At 42.5% G+C, this 25,125-nt stretch overlaps 1 protein-coding gene across 2 annotated transcripts in view; it reads right to left on the minus strand.

The window, feature by feature from the left end:
* Positions 1-13,183: 13,183 nt before the first annotated feature.
* Positions 13,184-25,125, minus strand: part of ELAVL1 (ELAV like RNA binding protein 1) — a 42,313-nt gene continuing 30,371 nt past the window's right edge. The window contains exons 5-7 of one of the 2 annotated variants that reach the window (XM_066336017.1): positions 23,890-24,115; positions 15,823-15,936; positions 13,184-14,759 (exon numbers count right to left, since the gene is read on the minus strand). In XM_066336017.1, coding sequence (XP_066192114.1) covers positions 14,435-14,759; positions 15,823-15,936; positions 23,890-24,115 — 665 coding nt within the window. In that variant the 3' untranslated portion in view covers positions 13,184-14,434. The remainder of the gene's footprint in view (positions 14,760-15,822; positions 15,937-23,889; positions 24,116-25,125) is intronic. The other variant, XM_066336018.1, reaches the window with a different exon arrangement.

Raw genomic sequence — 25,125 nt, forward strand, 5'->3', positions numbered from 1 at the left:
CTTTCCCCTCATGACTCAGCAAAGGCAGGAGCTCAGTGAGCAGGAGCCAAGGTAAGTCTCAGCAGTGACACAGTCAAGCAGCAGAGAACAGAAACAACCTCATGATTCCCACTGGCCAGGGTGAACACCACGCATCCCCCAGCAGCTCTACTGGGGCACTAACCCCCCAAAATTGGCAGATATAAAACAACCAGAGGCACTGCAAAAAAGAACTCTGCAAATGGGCAGATACAAACAATCAAGACTCCTCTTCCATTGTCCATTGCACCCACAAAGCACTCAAACACAGCCAAAAAGAAAAAGTACCCACCAGGAACATCCACTGCTCCCAGCGCCAACGGCCACACAATTCCACCTAGTCTGAGTCAGGCGGGGGACAAGGACCAACACTGGTGCTGAGAGCAGATGGCCTTGTAACAATACCCCATTTTGTAAGGAAGAACCCAGGGCTGCTTGCCTCTACCAACACAGCTGTGGCAGTGAGCCCAAAGCACAGAGAAAATCCTCCTATGTGTGCAACTCATGCGGCCACCCCGGCTGTAGAGCCCACATACTCCCCGCAGCCACACTCAGCAGGTAAGCTCTGCCCTCCTCACCAAACCACCCTCCAGCTGGATTCCACCTGCAACCATCGGGAACACCCAGGCTTGAAAAGATAGCCCTGAGGAGTACATTGATTCAGTGACAACCCCCACAACTCCTTGGCTGGCTCTGGACAGCAAACAGCGGCATCTATCATCGCTGTAGTGCCAGCACTGACTTTACCTGAGAATCGTGTTGAGCTGGTCAAAGTTGTCAACAACAAGCATCTGGTGTGCACAACTCATTCTCATCACTGTATCACTGCCCTACAGACATGCTCACTTCTCTCATCTCCCATCCCCATGAGGAAAACCACCAAATTGCTCAGCTGGTTCCCTCTCAGAATAAGCAAGGCAGGATGGTTCAGTTCAGCATAAACACATATCACAAGGTTTGGGCCTCTCCGTCTATTCCCTCATAAGCAAAAAGAGCTCAACAGCAGTCCCACACGCTGCACCTGGGAACAGGACATCCAAAAAGCTTCTCTACTCCAGCTGCTTTGGGAGAAAGAATTCACTGTCTGCCCATTCTGAGCCTCCTATGCCACCTGTGTGACCAACCTCAGAACAACAGATGCACTGAGATTTTGAACTTCGCATCAGCAGCCTTCCACTGCGTTTTCATAAACAAACAAGTGACAATATTGACAGTCGATTGCCAAATCCTGTCCTGGAAGCATTTCCCCACTCCCAGCATTGTGCATCTCCCAGCCAAAGGATACAGACTGGTGGCAGACATAGATATAACTGGGACTACCCCAGCAAGAAGCTTTTCTGAAGAGCTTCAGTCCTGTGTCACGAGATGCTACAAAGCACATGACTGAATTACATGACTCATGTGGACTCTCCTACACCCACAGGCCTTCAACAATTTGCACCCAAAGCTCTCTCTCACAGCCATGCCCCACATCCCCATTAGCCCTGTTACAGCTCAAACACATCTGGCTCCTAAACGTGTCTGTGTCTGTGCACTCCTATGCATAACGCCTGACCCATGCTCTGGGCCAAGAGCATTTACACTCCTTCTGCACCTCCAAAACTTCTCCTCATACAGTAGAGTGGGAGTCAGGGAAGAGCTACAGTATCTCTCCACAATTTCCAGCAGAGGATGCCATAGCACATACGTGATACTTCAACATGAGTAAATGCTAAAAATGCATCCCAAAGATCCAGAAAATTAGTAATATCCCACCAGCTGAAAACCTCCTGCTAACCCTTCCATGCTGCCTTCCTTCTTTAAAGGAACTTCCAGCCTAAATTTCCTGTATTTGTAACCACCAAAGTTTATTTAGTGGTATCCAACACCATATCAAATGCTTTGTAAAAGTCCACGTAAATGTTAGTTATCAAATTTTAAAAAGCTACTTACTATTTTAAAAAGCTACTTACTTACTATTCTCAAAGTAACCCACGAAATTAATTATTCTGTGACAAAATGTATTTGAACATTTTTATTTAGCTCTGTATCTTTAAGTTCTGTAATTCAGAATTTGAAGCATATGGCTTTAGAGTAGTTTTTTTAGACCATGTCTTGGTGGGATGGTGCCTCCTCAGTTCAGAACCCCTTGGAAAAAGCTGCCACAGCCCTCATTCCCTGCTTCAGCACTTTGCAGGGATAAGTGTCCTGTCTATGGAAACACATCGTGCAGCAGAGATCAGTTTAACAGGGTTGTACCACCCTGTAGTGGTGTATTAGCCATACACCCCCTAATATTTGTCTGTGATGTGTCATTTTCCACACGGGAGACACTACCAAGAGGGACAAGTTAATGTACTTCCTATCAGAACTCTCGTGCCAATGATGCACTTCTATTCAAGATCACATCTCTCCTGGTTTTAGCATGGCCATTCCCTTGCCAGTCCTCGTGCTTCCATTGCCCAGCCTTCTGTAACCAACACACCACATCCTCCCTTCAGCTGAACACAAAGCTGCTGCCTTCCCTACTTCACCAGTTACAAATAGCTCCTTTCCTTCCTGACCTTTGACAAGTACCTTTGGTTTCTCACCAGTCCTCCACTACTCCATTTACTCTGATTTTAATACCCTGGATTGGATTTTTGCCAGTGCAGATTTTTTGGCTTTTGCCAGGTACCTGGACTGATGATTGTACCAGCAGTTTTTGACTAAGAAGTGACTCCAAGAACTGTCCTTCACATCTACAGTCCAACCTCTAGTCTACCTGGCTGCCCAGAATAATTAATTCCTACAGTTTTCTTGATCCCCCAGCTGACCCCAAGCACAATCCAGTGCACTTTTTGATAAAAAGTGCCATATTACACAGCCTGATCCAACCCTTCAATTGCCCCTTTAGCATGGCTGGAATGGGGAATACAGGGGAACCAGATCCAACAACTGATCCAGGTTTAAAGGAACCACTGGCAAGACTTATCTTTCTTTTAACTAAAGAAATGCCTACCAACAGCTTTATCAGCACAAGTAAAATGACAGTGGAGGGTTGGTACAAGGTGCTGGACACTGGAGCAACACTAGCCCTAAAATATAACCAGAGCACACCTTTGGAACCTTATTTACATCTTCAAAGACATTTGATGATGATTTTTATTATCGTTATGGGGTTTTTTTTTAGGATCTCTAATATCTAAAATCTTCTAATAGAAAAACATGAAGCTGTACCATGTAACATTATTAAAATAACCTATTAAGCTTTTACACAGGATGAAAATGCACCCATTGCAAGGAATTCCTCCTCCATCTCCAATAAGGAACAGCAGATGAACAGTGCTCAGCTGACACCTCAGTCAGCAGCACTGCTTCACAGGTCCCACTGCCTCCCAGCTGTAGCACATAAAATAAAAGTACTTCTGAACAAAAAAAAAAGTATTTCTGAATACAAAGTATTTCTGAACAAAACCACTTAATCCCTGACCACATTAGGACATCACACCTCTTTCCCTCCTTTCGTTTGTGCAGCAAATTAAGCAAACCTTTTATTAGGACTAGATGCTGCTCACTGTCCTCACTGAGCAAAGGGCTGACAGTTCGTATCAACAAATTCCCTACCCCGCGCTGACCCCAATGCTCCCACAGGGATCCTTCCTGTCACATTTCACAAATTACACCAGGCTGCCTTCATCTCACCAATTCAACAAGTCTGTCCTTTTCCTCCTTTATTCCTTCTTGGATACAATCAGCTATCATTATCCCCTCACCCAAACCCAGAATGGATAACAACAAAGAAGCTGAACATCCCATTCCACGGAGAGGACATTAGAGATGTTCTTCTGTAACAACAGGATTTGTCATATGAACATGGAAGGATCAAAACCAGGGCAAATACTCCATTGCAATCATTCACTCTTCGAGGTCCCCAGCAGCCCAACAGGACACAAGGTTCATATGCACCCAGCTGAGCAAGAGCACCAAGATCATGAGGGAAGCATAAAGCTTCTCAACTGGTTTCCATGTTACAGCTCTTGTTCTGCCTTTGAGCATCACTGTGTTTTAAGTAAGGTAAGATGCAAATCAGAGCAGCCAGAATGTTCTCCAGAAACTACTACAGTGCTGGAGGCATCACTGCCCTGGAATAAAACTCCTGATGCAAGTTTTAATGAGCTACCTGAGTGACTGAACAAGGCACTGACATCACAGTGAGTCAAACCTCAAATCTGAACTTTGTGTTGCTCAGGAAAGCAGCTCTGAACACACTGGAACAAAGCTTTGCTGTGTCTTATCTAAAAAAGCATGAGCATCCCTGATGTCCCTCTGGGAATCCACTGATGGGGGCAGAGGAGCCTGGCCATGCAGCCCAGGCTATCGTGCCATGTGCCGTGGCATGCGCAGTCAGTCACTGCCATCTCTCTAGAGCCACAGTCCTTGCAGCTGAATTGTCTTCCTTCCTCCATTCCTGCAGTAAGAAAAGATTAAAACATTAAGGCCCATGGAATATACTAAAAACAGAAAGGGGGAACATACAGAGTAAAGGTGGTTTAAAACAAAATCACTGATTTCTGAAGTCACTGACTCCCATGGAGTGACAGCACTGTATCTCACAGTGAATGGAGAAGGGAACGTGGGGTGCTCCCTGAGCAGCAGTGATATGGTACAGTACAGGACCACTGCTGAAAAATATTAAGACACAATATACACATACAGCAGTTTTCTAGAGTTAGAAAAATGTGGGTGTTAAATTCTTTCCAAGATGGACATTAATTTGCTTAAACCTCCAAAGCTCACTCCTCACATCACTTGTGACCAATGCCTTAGAAAGCTTCACATAATCCTGTTTTTTTTTTAAGGCCATACATCTCTGCCAGGATTACCTGCACTGTGCAGAATGTGGGACAGTGTAGATGTGCCATTCCACATGTGCTATATATAGCACTTATACAGCAGAGACACCATAACACATGACTGACAGGTACACACCCACTCTTAAACAATGTATAAATACAGTCTCATGTATGTTTTAGTACACACAGGTACTACACCTGTGTGTACACACACATACAAACCTATATGCACCCTGTGTCTCTTGAAAGATACAAAGCAGAAAGGAACAAGTTGGGACAGAAAGGTAAAGCGGGATACATGGCCACAAAAGTGTTTCATCAAGAATTTTGCCAATCTGGTTAGACCAAAACCAAACCCCGCTGTGCCAGGACTGAGAAGCATGAGCTACTTACCACAGCTGTTCATGGGCTGCAAGACAGCCTTGGAGTCCTGCCAGGGCCAGTGCCTCTCTTCCTCCAGTGACACCAAAGCTGGAGCCCACGGCAGGAAGCAGCTCAGCACTGCTTACACTGCCCCAACTCTGCTCCCAAGCCAAACCACTCCTGCTCTGCTCTCCTCTATGAGCCTTCTCTTGGGGCAGAATCTGTTCCAACACATTCAAACAGTAGGTTTAACAGGTTTGATAAAGTAGACTTAACAGCTCCTCTGATCCCTACTCTGAGAACACAGGAAGTTTCAAACTTATTTTTATTAAACTCAGTTCTTTGTCAGCTCTAGTTTGAGCACATGCTTTTTCATAAGCATGGAGCACCAGTCCTGCAGAGAGCAATCGATCCGTTCTGGGAAGGTCAACTTTTAGAATGTCATAAACCACACTTAAAATTCAAATAAAGAAAATCTGTATTTTAACTGTGCCAAATTTGGTTTAAATTAATTTTGCTGCAATTAAATATTTGCTAACGAGATGTTAGTACAAGTTATGTTCTGACAAACTAGATTCAGAGTCCTATTTTGTTCATCACTGTTTCTATACATAAACACTTTAAAAAAAAGACAAAAAAAAAAAAGAAAGTGTGTCACAGTGCAAAGAGCAAAACATCATGATTTATTCTCCTTCATTCAGCTGCACAGATAACATACACATGTAAAACCACTCCCAAACGTTCCACTTCCCCTTTCTGCTGTCAGTACAGGATGGAAGCAGAGGACAGTTTAGAGAAAAGAAAGGCAGTTTCAAAAACCAGGACTCTAAAGGAGAGAAGGTATTTGGGGAACAGGCAGAGCCCCTCTGCCAAGGTGGGGAAGCACACGGGGAATGAAGGGAGGGGGGTGGCAGCCAGGCTTTCCTTAAATAGCTGCTCACTGCCACTGCTGGGACAGAATCTGGAGCAAGTGCACCATTAGCATGACTCAGGACATTTCTTACAGTCATACTCTTCCTTTTTTTTTTTTTTTTTTAAGGATAGAAAATATAGAGAAAATAATTCAGACATCTTTCTCTGATATACCAGTTTAACACCTTTTTTTCCTTCCCCCGATCCGCTTCACTGTACTGGAAATGAAGGGGGTGAAATTTGGAAGCAGGATACCACAACAGCAGAGCAAGGAGGAAGAATAGTCAAAAGCCAGGGAGTCTGTCAGGAGTTCTGCAAAAACCAGAGTCCCTGTCTGGGCGTCAATGGGTCTAGACTAAGCTTTCTGGTGTGCTTTTAAAAAAAGAGCCACTTCTGAGGGGCTAGAACTTCACATGGCCATGTCTGTTATTAAGCTTTTGGAATTTAATTTTTTTTTTCCATCATGACTTTTCATAGAAGAAAAACATGGAAAATACAATAGCATTCAAAATGAACATGAACAAAGTGAACCACATGGGGTGAACTCTGGTTGGAGCAAGAATGGAGAAAGTGTTCCAGCTCCATGCAAAGGAAAACTCAGGAAAGATCTAAATCCTGATAAAGCATTCCTGAGTACACCAGATGCTGCACATTCAACGATCCACTGATGTAATCGTAGGAACAGAAATTCTCACTTCTGCTCTTTACCAATTTAGCTCAACTAATAATTCTATATGGTGAACAGTGCTGAACTGAGAAATTCCCATCACAGAAAAATAACCGCATATCTAAACATTCCTAAGTTGGAAAAGATCCTGAGCTGAGGCAGCATTGCCACGCATTCCATGGCGTAGTACATGAAACACTATTTCTATCACTTACTTCACATCACTTTTCACAGTAAGCCTTTAAGTGAAAAATCAGAGGCAACGTCCCAAAGGTACAATTAGCTGAGCTCTCAGAGGTTGCTGAAACGCAGCAGGACAGACTTCAGCTTACCAAAACTTAAAGCTTGTGTTGGTGAAAAAAGGACTAAGACTGGAACACAGTCTGTGCAGAGCCAGCAGGGTTATGTGTTCCTTCAACCAAAAGGATGAGGTTTCAGAAGCATTTCTGAAAAACACTCCTTATAGAAGCTCCCCCAGGATTTTACCTGGGGGCGTCTGTCCTGCCCCTGCCTCACCCAAGGAACCAGGGAGCCTGACCTGCACTGATGGGCCCTTCTTATAGAATTACAATCGTTAGGTTGGAAAAGCCCTCTAAGGTAATCAAGTCAACCCAGTATCAGCACCATGTTCACCACTAGCCCATGACACCCCATGCCACAGCCATGTTTTTTGAAAACTTCCAAGGATGGTGACTCCACCACTGCCCTGGGGCAGCTTGTGCCAAGGCTTGGCAATCCTGGCACAATTTGCAGAAATCTTCCTCCGGTCTAAATCTGCAATGGGCCAACTTGAGGCTGTTTCCCCAGGAGTTCCCTGTCTCACTACACATTTCTGAGTAACAGTGTAGCTGGGCTTTGGGTTAGGTTTGATCAGGAAGAAAAATGTAAGATAAAGACAACTTTTTTCCAGAAAAATAAAAAGAAAACTAAGCCCCTTCTTTTAATTCCATCTTTCTAACAAGGCCACAAGTTACAAAATCTTTAGTGGAGGAACCTTGATTGGCCTATTCCTTAACAGAGCTCAGATTCTTCTGAAAACATGTCAAATTCCAAACTGCACAATATTAATCCAATTCCTGCAGGGGAAAAAAAAGACAAAATATGAACAATTAAGTAAAAGCCTGATTCCATTTTGAAGTACATCACCCTTCACCAGGGCTCAAATAAAAGCATCTTGAGTATGTTCCAAACAAGTGCTCAACAAAACCAGCCATGAACATGTGGCAAAAGTACAAAACTCCTTTGCACTATTAACACACATAATGTCACTTAAGTCTTAACACCAGTGTAAAATATCTATGAATTGTTTCATTTAATTTTGAAAATCCATATAGAAAACAATGTTCATAACTCCATCCACAGGATTCTACAAAGCTGCTGCTTCATCAACAAACCTTTGAACTGTTTCAATATGAAAATTCTGTTTTTTCAAACTGCTCAAAAATCATTGCAGAGAATTTCCAAGCACTTGAGTTGAAGCACAACCAAAATATGAACTTGGTACATTTTTGCAGTTATTTCTAAAATAAATTTACATAAATCATCTCAAAATAACACAATGGGATTCAACTTCATTTTAGACATTTGGAAAGCAGTGTCATACTTTATTTAAAGTAAACCCATGTAAAACAAAGTTTAAATGAAAATGGTACCTGAAAAATAAATTATTTGATATAAAACAAATCAATAACTTAAAAACACACTAAATATACAAAATGTGTAACCATATACTGTACAGTATGGAAAGTAATAGATAAAACCTTCTGTCCCACAAACAGATTAATTTATAAACAAAAGATTACATAAGTTAAAGTAAAGGAAATCAATAAAAAGCCTAGATGTACAGTATTATTCAAATTACTCATCAAATAAAGGCTTATCCCAACTCATGTTTCAAATGTCTCAAGTAATTTTCTTCTCAATGACCAAGTGAAAAAGTTCAGCCATACCACTAAAAACTTGCTCAAAAATGTTTAGAAATAAGGAACAGTAGGAGAATATTGAGATTCTAAAATGCAAACATAGAAACAATTTTTCAAGGTTTCAGGTGGCAGTTCTACCATGACTGTTTTCCCATCATTAGCAACAGAAGAGAATTACAGTGCTGAAAACTCCACTCAACAGAAGATTATTTCTAAGCCTTTGCTGCTGTTTGATCGAGTGTGAACATCAAACCCACTCATGGGGTGGTGGGTTATGCTTTAGTCTATGCATAAAGACTTTGAGTGGTTTTAAATCATGCAGGATGAGAAAACAACACTTTGAGTTTGGTTTTGTTTGACTATGTGAGACTACTACAAACAGCAAACACTGAAATGATGGAAACCTGATCAACCTATGAGTGGATGCTTAGAAATTAATGGTGATTTTCAATCCACTGGTTGTCATGAACGCACCACCTCTTCCAAGTGAGAGGGAGGGAATTGAGATCCTTTTTATGAACTCCACTTTTTTTTTTTTAATATTAGCAAGGAGAAACCCAGTAATAATAAATATAATAATCTGAGAAAATAATCACTAGCCTCTTGAGCTCTGGATTTATTCATTCTACTGTGCTGAGTAGCTGACCTTGGGAAATGCAGAGCTACATTAGAGGAACTTGCCAAAGGCACAAAAATACTCTCCTGCCTCCAAATAGAGATTAAAGTATCTCAGGTGATAAATTCAGCCCTTTGAAAATAAAAACAAAATGAAAAAAAGCCAAAACACAAGTGCAGCTCCACTCAGGGAGCTCAAGGGGTTGGTGTTTTCTTATGCTAAAGGTGAATTTGGTCCCTTCCCTCTAAAGCTATTTGTAGATGCTTAACTGTAGAAATGTAACAATAAGGTGCTTCACTGACAGAATTATAAAGGACACATTTCTTCTTCAGAGTTATAAAGGACAGTAAAAAATATGGTGACCCTCTGACAAAGGCAGCATCCAGACAAACTGCTCCGTGCTTACGTGATTGAACCAGGCTACCAGCAGCTCACAAGAGCCATGTGTTAGAAACCTCCCACAAACTCTAACCCTCTGCAGGCAGAACTATCAGAGGAGCTACTCTGAATGAACAGTTTATTTTATTATATGACCTGTATATTTTGTTAGAGAAGTAAACGTGGGGACATTCTCCAAGTTGTTTTTTTTTTTTTTTAAAGCACATATGTAACAATTAACTATCCAGAAATGAACTTGAGTTATTGCGGTTTAAAATGCACTAAAAAAAATCTCTCCTGAAATATTTGAAAAATTTCTACTTTATTGAAGTTACCCCAAACATTAAAGCAACATAGAATTGTAACAAATGTTGAAGGACCTTAAGGACTATTCATCTTCCAAACTCAGCCTTAAAATAATGGATCACCTTTACAGTTCGTTCCTCATTTTGGTTTCAACTGCTGGATATTCTTTCTATAAATGATACCACTTTTTCTTAAACTTTTTTAAAAAAAGATTTTTAACTGCTTTGTATAAATAACATTACTACGATGTTCAATCCCCCTACAAAAATAGGTGTCTTCTCCATGCCAACACCCTTTGGTCATCTGGACAAAGGCAAGTGACCACACACTGACCAACCAGTATTCCCTGCGGTGACAATTTATCCTGCTCCAATGACTTGCTTCTGGATTTCCAGTGGTTTTCATACTCACATGATAGAGATGTACAAAAACACATCCAAGCAAAGGGAAGGAAAAGCTGGGCAGCCACACACACACCACTGTGGCGATGGTGACTTCTCCCCTCACCCTAAGAGTTGGTCCTCAAGCTTTTCCCAGTCCCAGAGCTAGAACAGAGGCAAGGATTGGCACAGGAGAGATCAGGAGGCAACAGTAATTGCACTGGCCAGTCTCTGACAGCAGAGTGGAGCAGCTGAAGTAAACCAAATTTTATGATAATGCAGCTTGAAAAATAAAATAAATCCAACACTTCAGTGCACAGATACCATCAGAGAATCACCAGGAACTGAACACACTGAGCTGCTCTGATTCTGCTCATGTCTGGATTTCTGGTGTTGTCATCCCGTCACCTGAAGGATCTGCACATGCCTTTGCCAGCTCATACCAAGCACATACAGCAACATCAGAGATTCCTCTTCCGTATTTATGTGGGATTTCCCTATCTGCTAATGATTAACAGGAGGTTTATAGGTGATGAGGTTTGTGGCCAGCATTCTGCACAGGGTGAATTCCATTCATGTGGACATGTGGGAAGCAAATGTAGTAACTCCCCTTGGCATCTATACATGAGACCCTGTGACAGCAGCATGGACAACTGTGTTTTCAGCAGGAATTACCTGGTCCTTCAGAAGTTTCACCTGGGCTGTCCCAAGAGACTCTTAAACTACTCTTAAGGATCCCAAAACACTCCCATCTCAGCTGTTCCTGTAGCACATCTGCAGTACAGACCAAGAAATCCAGGTCTCCAAAATGTGATCATCGCATCCTAATCCAGCAATGAAGACTTTCCATAACTCTCTACCTCAGTGAGACCTCTGCTTTGAGACAGTCCTTTGATTCTACAAGATCCTGTAAGCACTGAATAACAGAAGCATCACCTGACAGAAACACCTGGATTCCATCAAACTGATGGATGAAAAAGCAGAGTATTCTTCAAGAATTAACAGGCCAAAACATCTCTTGAAACAGGTCTGTTCAAGTGAGAGCTTCCAAGCAGGGTGCAAGGAGGAAAGCAGTTGCTCCTACCTTTTGGGCAGAAAAAATCCTCTGGCAGATGTCTTGTTAGAATTTAGTTTCCACCCCCAGAAGCTTCCTTTTGGTCTTTACTAGTAGGATGCACAAGCTGCTGTTTGAGACCAAAAGCATCAAGAATACATACACTTTTTTTTCTGGACTTCAGCTATTTATGCCAAGGTTCTATTGACTGTTAGAATAGCACAGATCATACACTACTTCTGATATCAGCTCTGGATATTAGCAGGAGTCTTTCCTCTTCTGACTCCAGCAGCAGTGCTTTGCTCATATCAATTGGCTGAAAATTATTATCAGAGCAACTATTAAAAGAAAGCTGGAATCAGACCTTTCCTGAAAGAGATTGTTGTAATAGCAGTATCAAACCATATCCTGCATTTCCTTCTTATTTAGCAAAGAACGAGAGATGGAAAAATAGAGAAGCAGTGGAAAAAGCAAGGAACAGCAATGTCAGAAAGCCTCCAAGAGAAGGGTTTTTTTTCAGAAGTGGCAGCACAGTAATGTGCTGCTGCCACGGCCAGTGTGCTTGGAACCAGTACTGATACCAAGTCTTGTTTAGGGGTCACTCACTGGAAGTCTGAGCCCCCAGCTAAATATTGTGATAAAGAATAACTCCCATTTAGTTTAGCAGCAAATTTATATTAAATGAAATAAAGCAAGAGAGAATGACAGAAACTGGGAATGACTACAGCCCACTCCTGTGGAACAGGACAGTGCAGGGTTCAACAGTGATGGGACACGGTAAGAGAACTTCTCTGAACTACACAGCTTTAACTTGGGAGAACCCCCACAATGCTTCCCAAGCTCTCCTTGTATGTAGAAAAGAAAAAATCACTGATGTGATAAGTGGATGGTGATGAATTGGTGGAAGGAAATCTCTGACAACCAAGAGCAGCTTTGGGAGGTGGGAGTGGGCTGGCTGCTGTATCACAGTCACCGTTTCACCGACCACTGAGTTTCTCAAGAGGTAGGGAGGGAACAGATTGACAGGAGAGGCAAGGCTGGAAGTTTTAACAGGAAAAATCCCACCTGCATTCACTGCACATAAGCTCCAACTCAGCAGGAGGCTGCTCAATGGGCCAAGGCCTATCTGCAGGATTTAGGTATGTCCTGGGCAGGTCCAGGAACATCAGCAGCTCCCACAGGTCGTCCATGGAGGTGGGCAGCAGCTCAGCCACATGTGGAGGCCGAGTGAGCCCTTGGGCTGTGCAGATCCCATGGCAAGGAGAGGACAAGGAAAGAACAAATGGTGGCAAGCACAAGGTCAGCTGGGGATGGAGCGAGACAAGCAGGCAACATGGACTGGCCTCTGGAGTTTGGAAATGAACTCTGGGGCTGGTAGAGATTCAGGCAAAACAAGGAGACACTGCATTAAGCTGCCACAGACCTCATTTCCACACCTGCTCTAGCTACATAAACACCAGAGCCAAGTCTCTAGCTGTGCACAGTAGCTCACACACCTGTACAGGCAGGGTCAGCCTTCCCAGTTTCCTACCCAAGCACACCTGAGGGTTACATCAGTCTGTGATCATTTCTATATGACAGATTTATTGTGGTGCTTGTTTCAAAACCCTTTTTTTTCTACTCATCTGTCAAAGCAGTAAATTAAAATTCTCTTAAAGAGGAGCTACAATTCCTTAAAACAACACTCTGAAAGCTGGACACCTTGTGCAGTACTTAGCAAAAAAAAGAACAGAAAATAAAAAACAAAACAAAATTTGAGCAAAACAAAATCAAATTTAATGTTCTTAAATGCAAAAGTAAAAACAAACAAAAAACACAAAAAAGCAAAAGAAAATTAACAGAAACAGAACAACTCAAAGTTTCAAGGCAGTCTGCAGAAAACCTGGGGGATTAATCTTTAAATCTACAAATCAAAGGGGTTTTTTGGTTAATATCTAACTTGCAAGTTGTAAGTACTTTTCTGCTGAATGTTCAATAAGTAAAGCTAGTTGTCAAAACAAACTCCTATTAAAATAGAAAAACTAGCACTCATGAGAAGGGATGCGAGAAATACAATGCTCAAATGTTTATAACTGGTTTTTCTTTACAAAATAGAACTGCCAAAGGAATTCCAACTACAATGATCTTGGAAAATGAGTATGTATCTTGCTGCATTATAATGTACCAGTAAGTAGTGCACCATGCATTAAATATTTGGACAGAAGAGATTCAGTCTGATAAAGTAGCAACATATATTCACACTTGCTTTTCTGGAGTTTCATTTTGACTCTAAAATCCTCCCGGAGTTTCTTTGAAACTCTTTGGTCCATTCCTCTCAAAGTAGGTTTTAAAAATCATGTTTCTAAAACCTGTGAATTGGACAGCTTGGCCACTGCTCAGTGTGCAACTTACCTCCTCAATGGTGTTAAAGTTAGGCTGGCATGCTACTACTTACAAGACCTTGACTTTAAAAAGCTTGATCCTCAACTAGTCACAGAATAATGAATATTAATTGATCAAACAAGTTACTGTCAACTAAAACATTAGTATTTCTCAACTTTTCTTCCATACTACTGAAACTGGGGGGGAACAAAAGGCCAGAGGGATGGGTAGGAAGAACAACATCAAACCAAAGAAAATCAATGAATTCAGTCTGATATTTTTCAGAAAATTCCAGTTTTTGCAGACAACATTCAATGAAACAAATGTTAGTCTCATAAGTGAAAGCATGCTTCAATTTTACCACCATCCAGAGGGTCTAGTTAATGCAATCTACTTAAGATTTCAGGGGATTTTTAACATGTTTTAAATGAAATAACTTAAAGGAACTTAAAATTGGTCTAACATTGTGGGATTTCAAACATTTGAACATGTCAGTTGCATCCCAGAATATAAAACCTTTTCACTTCTCATTTAGACTAAGACAAACACTTGTGAAAATTGGCGCAAAATGAGTTTTACACTAACAAAAATGTTTCAACTTCTGTCACTCCATTATCTATTCCATACAAAAAGCACGAGCAAGTTATTTGTGGGACTTGTTGGTTTTGAAGGAAACCTGTAAGATTTTGTCCCCCAGGCGGTAGCCATTAAGACTTGCTATGGCCATTGCAGCTTCTTCATAGTTTGTCATGGTCACAAAACCAAAACCTTTGCACTTGTTGGTGTTGAAATCTCGAATAACTTTCACATTGGTAACCGCACCAAAGGGGCCAAACATCTGCCAGAGGATTCCCTCATCAGCATCTTGACCAAGGTTGTAGATGAAGATACACCAGCCAGAAGATGCGTTTCCTGGAACATTTACACCAGAAAGCCCACTCATGTGATCTACACCCATAGGAGAGAACCTAGCAAATAAAAAGCACAATATTTCATGTAAAAGTTCAATTCAATTAAGCAAATTAACTTGAATGGGAAGCAACTGAGAATGAATATTTTATACATGGCACATCAAAACCGCCACATAAATGTTTCCCCATTCAAACTGACAATCAAATTGACAGCTGCCAGGAAAAAAAAAGTTAAGTATTCCAACTGCTTTATCAATAGGGAACTATCCTTAGAAACAGGCAAGGAACAGGCAAGGCAAGATTACATGATCACTTTCCCAGGGGACCTGGATGGATCTCTGAACTCAGCCAGGATGCCTAGAGTGTCCAGGGCATTGCTGCAGAACTGCTCGAGTTGGGGGCACAGGCAGCACCTCCCTAGAGGCTGAAGACACCCCCAGGCATCTTCAACTTATTTCATAGGAGATTTTTTTCACCCCATGGTGGTTTTCTTGCCTCTAAAAGAACATGTTGGGAAACTCTAAGTTAGAGTTTCTTTGGGTTTGCTGGGGCAGGAGATGAGTGTGCTGAGTTCTTAGGAGTAGAGATTGTATGTATTAATTGCTTCTTTTGTGAAACAGAACAAAACCTACTCCCTTTCCACCCAAAGGCAGCAGGTGCAGGCAAACACTCCCAATGTGAGCAGGCTCAGTGAAGTTTTATTATTCCAGTGTGTATAGATGGTTTTATTAATTTTTCCAGGAAAACTCAGATCTGACTTTACTGAACTGGATTTTTAAAATCACCTACCCACTCTTCCTGAATCCTGCATCCTTCACAATACACCAGCAGGATTCATGCAGAACAAAAAGCAAAAATTTCTCTTTTTTATGTCTTGCTTTGTATTAATTTCTTTTCCCTATAACCCACATTTGTAATTCCCCTTAATTCTATCTCTGGCCTACACTCCAGAAAATCAAAGCTTCTCAACATTTTAGTGCAATATTAGGATTGTACAGCTAAGCACTCAAAGGCCAGGAAATGTGAAAGTTAAGGTCAAAAACTCACTTTGAACTCTTGTGCTTACTTATTATTTAAAAATATGAGGTCATGTGATCATAGAAATATAATGATACTATACCAGGGGTTCCCAAATTGAGGTGTACCACTGGTGATTTGCAAACCCCTTAAAAGCGGTACACGAGCTGCTCTCTGCCAAGAGCAGGGCGGTGGCAGATCCTGATTCTCTGCTGACCTGGAGGAAACAGGGAAGGGATGTCTGGGCAGTGAATGCTGCAGTAAGTGCCAAATGCTTCCCCTCTGACTCTTTCTTGCCCTGCATCAAGGAGTTGCTGCTGCCTTTCTCGATGAGGGAGGACTCAAGGAGGTGCATGGGGAGGGAGGGGAGCAGAGGGGTGGCACTGCACACACACATACACACACACAGTGCACTCACACATGAGAACCACTCAGTGCCCACCTCCCCCAGGCTCTCTGGTGCTCAGAACTCACTGCATTGGACACCTGAGCTCCTGGACTCTCCTGTCCCCAGGGCAAGCATCACTCCATCCCTCCCCCAAGGGCTCCCAGAGCACAGTGGGACACTCCTGAGCTGCACTGACCTACTGACAGCCAGCCCCAAGAAAATCCAAGTTTGGGAAGCCTGGTACTACAGCCAAACTGAAAAAGCAGTTAGAAGTACCACAAGATGAATGAGACATAACAACCCATGTAATCTGATGATGAGGGGACACATCTGCTATTTATTTTGGCTTTGTATAAGAATGTTCCTGTGCTTGCATGCTTGATACACTTACTTGTTTTGACAGACACCTTCAGTTCCGTAGCTTCTTTCCAAGTGAGTAATGGTCTGGTAGGATGAATTTATCTTAATATCTGTCAAGTTTTCATCTCAACAGATCACCAGTCCTGAGTCCCAGCTCAAACCACTGAGCTCAAAATTGCCTGACGTTGGTTCCAGCAGCCACTACAGCTCTGCTCCTGCCTGCCCTAAAGGCTCAGGCTCTGCCCATGACCCCAGGTAACACCACATCAAGGACTGTAATCAGTTGTAGAAGAGCAACTGGTGATAAATGCAAGAAAACAGCAAATCTAAACACTTGTTACAGACAAATTAATTTAAAATAGCAAGTACATCTGCTCTTTGGATACACTTATCTTTTTATCAGATCGTCCTCTTCCTGCTTTGACTCACAAAAATGTTACAGGTTTATTAAAAACTCCAATCCAAACAGTTTAGGTAAAACCAAAAAAAGTTCCCTAAAAGATTAGAAAAGTAATTAAAAAAAAAAAAAAAAAAAAAAAAACACTGCAGAAAATACTATTCAGCCAATCTGATCAATCTCTATTCTCACTCTGCACAAGAGGGACCCCAGATCTCTCACTCAGCTCAGGGTAACAGCCAGCATGAGCAGGACCTGGAGCAGCTGACACACAGCTCTCTGTCCCACCAGGACAGATTTTTGTGGCCATGCCAATTTAAGATGACCTTTAGGAAGTTATACTTATTAAGGATGTTTAAACAAATGTCCTAGTAAAGCAAATACTAAGGCCAAAAGAGATCCAGGATGTTTCAGAGAAAGTGGTTTTAAAATTCCTTTAATATTGTAATTAGAATTATCTCAGTCTTAGCAAACTTACAGATAATGTCCCCATTTCTGTTGTAATTATTTTTATACTGTCTCCTCCACACTGCTTTTTCAACCCCCCTCAAAGAGTCTGCAGCCAGTGTTATTTGCAGATGGCTCTTCGAAGCCATGCTAACCTAATACTCCCACATCTCGGGGCATTAAGTATCAACAACAGTGTATTTTCAATCATAACTCTTTTTCACTTTATAAGCTTCTCATTTCTGTTAATGACCTTTTGCTCCCTCTGACATTAGACAGACAGACTGCTTCATTTAACATATCCTGGGATTAGTTTAACCCACTGGAGGATGTAATCTCAGAAATGACAGTCCTAAATGAAAGCAAATTCTTTTTAGGTCTATGCAAGTCCTATAAATTCTTTTTGTAGAATCACAGAAACTCCTGAGCTGGAAGGGACTCACAGGGATCATAAAATCCAACCCCTGGCCCTGCACAGACACCCCAGCAATCCACCCTGAGCATCCCTGAGAGCCTTGTCCAAACCCTCCTGGAGCTCTGGCACCTTGGGGCTGGGACCATTCCCTGGGGAGCCTGGGCAGTGCCCCAGCACCCTCGGGGGGAAGAACCTTTTCCTAATATCCAACCTAAACCTCCCCAAACATAGCTTTGTGCTGGTTCTGCTGAACTCTTTTCTCTGCACTCTGAGAACAGTTACATACAGCACTACAGGTGGGATGCCAGAAAGCAGTAACATTAGTTTTAATAGCAGTTTGCATTGCCATTGCACTTGAGCTTGGCAGCTTTTTATTTTTTTAATAGTTCCACAAGGAGTAGGAGTTCAGCTACACTGATGATGTCCTTCTGACAAGCAATTTTTCTGCTCTCTCTGTTACAGATAGAAATTATCTGCTGTGGCCAACACAAATCTTGTTGAAAACTCAAGTGACACAAGGTCTAAGCCTGAAATAAATCAGGGTGTTGGGTCAAAGAACCATGTAAGGAAGAACTGAAGCAACTGGGGTTTCACTCCCATATTCTTCCAGAACTTTGATGAAATACTACTCTGGATGAAATGGTTTCTACTCACTACACACAGCTTGCATCCAAATTACAAATTGGTCTAAAAACTGAAAACAAACAATTTCACTGGAGTGAAACCAAGCAGGTCTACAGGAGCTGTATGAGCAACTGTATCACTGACAGGGTTAAAAAGTCTTCTCACATTTCCCCTTGGATCAAAAGAACTATCAATAATGGCTCCCCTTCAGGCACTCAGGGCAGAACTCATGGGCTGAAACTGATAGAGTTATGCCCATTACAGGAAATTACTCCAAACCTAATCAGCTGAACTGTAAACAACTGAGATTTGAAAGAATGGTGTTCTACTATAAAGCTCTGGTGAGCTACAAAAGCACAGGACTTCCAGCAGCCCTGGGCAGTCTTCTCATTATTTCAGGAGCTAAACGCCTCAATTTCATCACAGTTCAGCACCTGGAGATCCATTCTCTTTACGCAAGCAAATCTTATACTCCAAAGAACCCCCTGCCCGAGATGTCTTATCTGTCCTCCAGACACAGCCCTATGCTGTGGCATCACTCCCTCTGGATGGAAGCAGAGTCCCTAGATCTTTGAATTAGCCCAGGAATCCAGTGGGACACAGCACTAAGACCAGTCCCTGATGTGTGCCACAAGTACCACAGGAACTCGAAAGGATTAAAAGAACATTAAATAAAGGGTTGGAGAAATATCTGCAGGAAATTAATAATTACAAATTAGATACTAAAGGCTTAATCCTGGATTTACAGGGATTATGATGAAATGAGATGAAATGTAATCAAAATATCAGGTTAAGTATTCAACCTCTGTGGAGCAGAGATCACAACTTTAATTTACACAGACTGTGGGCTCCGTGGAAGCTGCTTATCCATTCATCATGTCTTACTACCTAAACAAACAAGAGTCAGCCCAAACTCAGATTCCTGAACTTAACCACAGCATGAGTAATCATGCCTTCAGTTCAGCATCATTCAGGGAAGACAGACTCATTAGAAAAACTTGCAGCTAACACTGAAGGTGGGAAGAAAAATACAAAGGGTTGTGGGACAGACTTGATGATGTTGGCGGTCCTTTCCAACCTTAATCATTCCATGTCTCCATGGTCTAAGCATTGGGCATATGTGTACCGACATGCCTGCATGAATGACTGAGGGAAGAAAGCTTTTGTAAGAAGTCTTTAAGTTCTTGCAAGTCTGTGATAAGGCTGAGATGAAGAGCTCATAAGCTCTGCAAGTCAACTGGTGGCTCTTGTGTCCACAGCATCTTCCTCAAGGCACAGACTGACCCACAACTGCTCTGTTCCAATCTCTGCCAGGCTGTGGGACCTCAAAATCTTCAGATCTTTCCCCACCAGCAGGTCTGTCACTGAGAGCAGCAGCTGGCCAACGTGTGCTGACAAACAAGCACTGGGCACAGACATCCAGCAGGACACAAGCTCCCATGGCAGCAGGAATGGAACAGAGACAGAACATTTTCTTCATCTCAATCCCCACTGGGACATCCCAAGCCTACAGAAACACTGGGTGTGCCCCATCCCTGAAAGTGTTCCAGGTCAGGTTGCACAGGGCCTGGAGTACCCTGAGATAGTGGAAGGTGTCCCTGCCCATGGCAGGCATGGGATGAGATGAGCTTTAAGGTCCCTTCCAACTCAAACCAGTCTGTGATTCCATGAAATGCACACAATTGATATTAATGCTGCTCTAAATGGTACAATGAGAGAATAATGAACAAACTGGCTATAAATATTTAGTTTCACCAGCAACTCTTAACATAAATACATTAATCATGCTTATTATTCCTGATCTTTACGGGACTGAATTAAAGGTATTTGTTTGGTCTCTTAATTCTGGATGTGAGTATTATTTGCACTGCTTATTCTGATGCATTTTGATCCTGGCATAAATTTTAGAGGGAAGAATGATGATAAAAATGTCCAATTAAATTAAAAACATTAAGAATGAGAAAGATTTTACTAGGATCAATACACACTGAAGCCCTGGATGACATAAAGGGCAGATGTGTTAATTTTTTAGTAATTCACCTAAATGCAAACAATGCAGAATTTCATTCCTTGGCGTGGCTCAGAAGGTTTGGTATGGAGAGCTGGGTGATTCTTCGGGGAAATGAGAAGTTTAGCCTAAGCTAAACTTTTCTGGATTACAGCTGAAGAGAACCAGAGAGCGACAGAGGCTGGCAGGAATATCTGGAAATCCACTAATAAACCCTCAAAGGAGGGCACTGGAGCAGGTTGCTTAGGCTCATTTTGTCAAGGAAACTCATCACAAAAACAGTCAAATAAAACTCCTTAACACCAACATAGCATTCAGAAAGACATTATTCATAACAGGCCTGGTCGCACCTTGCATGCACGTGATCTCCTACAAGTGTGTTGTTTATATAGTCATCACATGCATACTTTGCTCATTACCATAAAGCTCTCCCCAGTTTCCTGGGTTCAGTCCTTGTTTTGGCTGTGTCTGCATTCCTAAGCCAGATGTCTCCCCCTTATCTTCCAACCATCCTTGCTGAGAAAGCAGATCCTGCATACCCTGTTTCCTGCTAAAACTACACAGGCACAGCAGAAATTGGATTAATCCTTTTGGTATCAATTCCAGCCCAGATTTCAGCATCTTCAAGGATGGAAATTTCACTGTCTCCTTGGGCAAACTGTTCAACCACTCTCAGTATAAAACTACAGCTGACTACAAAGTACGAGTTTTCTCTGGAGACCCACTACAAAGAGCTATGCCCAAAATGGTGAACTACAGCAATGTGGACAGGAGACAGCCACACAGGAAGGATAGCTAAAAGATGCCTGGGATTTTTGTCCAGTTTTACTGAGCTCATTGCATCCCTCACAGGAGAAAAATAAAACAAAACAAAAAAAAAAAAAAAGGAGTAAATTCTCAACAGGGAAGCACTACTCTCAGAAACATGTATCATCTTGCTAGGACATGTAGAAAAATAATTAGGGAGGCCAAAGCTCAGTTTGAACTTAAAATGGCAACTTCTGTAAAGGATAATAAAAAATGTTTCTACAAACATACTAATGATAAAAGGAAAAGTAAGGCCAACCTTTGCTCACTATTGGATATGGGAGAGAACTTACTAACTGCAGATGAGAAGGCAGAAGTGCTTAATGCCTTCTTTGCCTCAGTCTTCAGTGGAAAGATGGCTTGTCCTCAGGACAACTGTCCTGGGTTCATTGATGGTGTCAGGGAACAGAATGGTCCCCTCATTACCCAAGAGGAGGCAGAGATCCTTGGACACTCATAGATCTATGGGGCCAGATGGGATCCATCCCAGGGTGATGAGGGAGCTGGCCGATGAGCTTGTGAAGCTGCTCTCCATCATTTACAATCAGTCCTGGCTCACTGGTGAGGTTCCGGATAACTGGAAACTGGCTAATGTGACACCCATTGACAAAAAGGGTGGGAAGGAGGATCCCAGTAACTATAGATCAGTCAGTCTGACCTCAGTACCTGGCAAGATAATGGAACAGTTTATACTGTCATCACACAGCACCTACAGGATGGCCAGGGTCTCAGGCCCAGCCAGCACGGGTTTAGGAGAGGTAGGTCATGTTTGACCAACCTGATCTCCTTTTATGACCAGGTGACTTGGCTGGTGGATGCAGGAAGGGCTGTGGATGTTGTCTATTTGGATTTCAGCAAGGCTTCGGACACTGTCTCCCAGAGCACACTCCTGGAAAAGCTGGCAGCCCAGGGCTTGGACAGGAGCACTCTGTGCTGGGTTGAGAACTGGCTGCATGGCCAGGCCCAGAGAGTGGTGGTGAATGGTGCTGCATCCAGCTGAAGACAGTCACCAGTGGTGTCCCCCAGGGGTCTGTGCTGGGGCCAGATCTGTTCAGTATTTTCACTGATGACATGGATGAGGGTATTGAATCTTCCATTAGTAAATTTGCAGATGACACTAAGCTGGGAGCATGTGTTGACCTGTTGGAAGATAGGATGGCTCTGCAGAGAGATCTGGAACAGTTGGATGGATGGGCAGAGTCTAAAAAGGTGAAGTTTAATGAGTCCAAGTGTCCAGTCCTGCACTTTGGCCACAACAACCCCCTGCAGTGTTACAGGCTGGGGACGGTGTGGCTGGACAGTGCCCAGGAGGAAAGGGACCTGGGGGTTCTGGTCAGCAGCCGGCTGAACATGAGGCAGCAGTGTGCCCAGGTGGCCAAGAGGGCCAATGGCACCTGGCCTGGATCAGGAATGGTGTGGCCAGCAGGAGCAGGGAGGTCATCCTTCCCCTGGACTCAGCACTGGTCAGGCCACACCTCGAGTGCTGTGTCCAGTTCTGGGCCCCTCAGTTTAGGGAGGACGTTGAGATGCTTGAACCCGTCCAGAGGAGGGAGACAAAGCTGGTGAAACAACAGTGCCACATTTTTGGAACACAAGCCATATGAGGGACAACTGAGGGAGCTGGGGCTGTTTAGCCTGGATAGGAGACTAAGAGGTGACCTTATCACTCTCTATAACTTCTTGAAGGGTGGCTGTAGACAGCTGGAGGTTGGTCTCTTTCTCCAAGCAGCACTGACAGAAACAAAGAACAGTCTCAGGCTGCATCAAGGGAAACACAGGTTGGATATTAGGAAGAAGTTTTTCCTGGAAAGAGTGATTAAATACTGGAATAGTCTGCCTAGGGAGGTGGTGGAGTCACTGTCCCTGGATATGTTTAAAAAGAGACTGGATGTGGCACTCGGTGCCATGATCTAGTTGAGGTGTTAGGGCTGGGTTGGACTCGATGATCTTGAAGGTCTCTTCCAACCTATACATTCTGTGATTCTGTGATCTTAAAGCCCATTGCTTCTCTCCAAGACAGTCAATACATTGCATTTTCCAGAGCACCCTCCAACCATCAGCTTTCCCCATGTACACCCAAGGCATTTCCAATTCAAGCAATTCTTATTCAATGCAACCAAAGTAATTTTCTGTGGCAAAGCACAATGTTTCTCATAATGCTAGAAGCAGACAGGATGCTACAGCTACTTAATATTCTCATCAGCAAACTCGTGAGGCCTCGAGGGAAGGCAGAAGCCTACACAGGTTGCTGTGCAGGCAGGAATCCCACAGAACTTCCTCGTCCAAAATAAGTTTTTCCTCTCTTACTGTAACACCTCCCTGCTGGAACCAACCATTCAGAACTTTAATTAAGTTGCCAAATTCTATCTGTGCTCAGATATATAGACCAGAGAATGGTGATCTGTTGAGACAGGGACCTATCAACGCCCACCTGGAACCTGTTGCTGCTGTCCCCTCACTGTAACCCAGCAGTGGAAACAGACACCACAGTGCAAGTACCTTTACAGACTAACTTCGATATAAATTTTACAAGTAAGATTTTTTCTTTAATCATATTTTAATGTAACGGTTTCTTTACATAGCACTGAGGACACATAGTGCACTATGTATTCATTCACACATGCTGCAATGAAGGTATCACTGCCCACCTGTGGGGGCACAGCTCCCCACATGGACACGGGAACAGGAACACAGCCTTATATGCATTGATTCTTCCTAACCTACCTGAATCTCTGCGCCTGGTGATGCACTGGCCCTCCAAACCGTCTAGCTGGTGAATGACACAGCTGCGACAACAGTGCCACATTTTTGTTCTGGTTAGGGTTGGCTGCAAACTTCACTGTAATGGGCTCGGAGGAACCTGGGGGTTTGTGACCATTGAAATTTGTAATTGCCTCTTCTGCTTCTGACCTTTTGTCAAACCGGATAAATGCGACCCCTCTGGACAAACCTTGTAACCAAACCAATAAAAAAACAAACAAACAAACAAACAAAAAATTGAAGTTCAGGATAAACTCAAAATAACTTTGAAAACAAAACCCAAAAAAAGTTCAGTATTTCTATGGTCACAGCTTTCAAGTTCTCTACATTTATATTTCTTCAGCAGCTGGAGGATAAAGCACAAAATTAAGAAACTTAAGACAAGGTAGCATACTCATTTCAGCTGTAACAACCACAGTGACTAAACATTTACAAAAATAAGTGGTAGAATTCCATATTCATCACCAACTGATATTTCCATTCAGAGAAAACTCACCAACATTTTAAATAAAGTAAAAAAAGGAAATAATTCCTTTTTTAAAAAGTTAAAAACAAATCCAAACCCCTTAGTTTTAATTACTTTACCACTAAAGAGCATCCATAAACATAGAACTGAGACATTTTTGCAAATGTTTTCACTTTTCCATGCAAGACACACACTCAGGTTCAGAGATGAGGAAACAAATGTCTGACTGTAATAAAGGATTTTCACCTTTCTTAACACAGAGATCAACTGCACCACATACATTATTTTTAGATGGCACACAGATTATTTTTGTTCATTAAAATCAATGAAGAATTGGTAGCTGTACTGAAACAATATCACAGCTGTTAGAAATTAGCGTATTTTTTTCCTAGTCCCAGCCCCTGGATGCTGTTAGCCTTCTGACTGAGGTACAAATTATTCCCTGTGAGGTCTCCCCTTCCTTCTCATCTGTGACTCGACCATAGGCTGAAAACACAGTTTATCACAGTGAAGCTAAGAGGGCATATTTTGTTTAAATGCCATTCCAAAGCAGGTGTGTAGGACTTCATTAGCTCTGTTTCTGAAAGGGACATATCAGACACTTTTATGTTTTCTTCACATCCACCCAGGACCATCCTCAAAGGCAGATACAGAAGTTAAGCTTATAATAAATCACAAGGCTGTTGGCAACAGCTGAGGATCATTTTCACTGTTTCACAGAAGGAAATGCAACA

The sequence above is a fragment of the Sylvia atricapilla genome, chromosome 26 (genome assembly GCF_009819655.1).
Source record: "Sylvia atricapilla isolate bSylAtr1 chromosome 26, bSylAtr1.pri, whole genome shotgun sequence".
Taxonomy (NCBI): Eukaryota; Metazoa; Chordata; class Aves; order Passeriformes; family Sylviidae; genus Sylvia; species Sylvia atricapilla.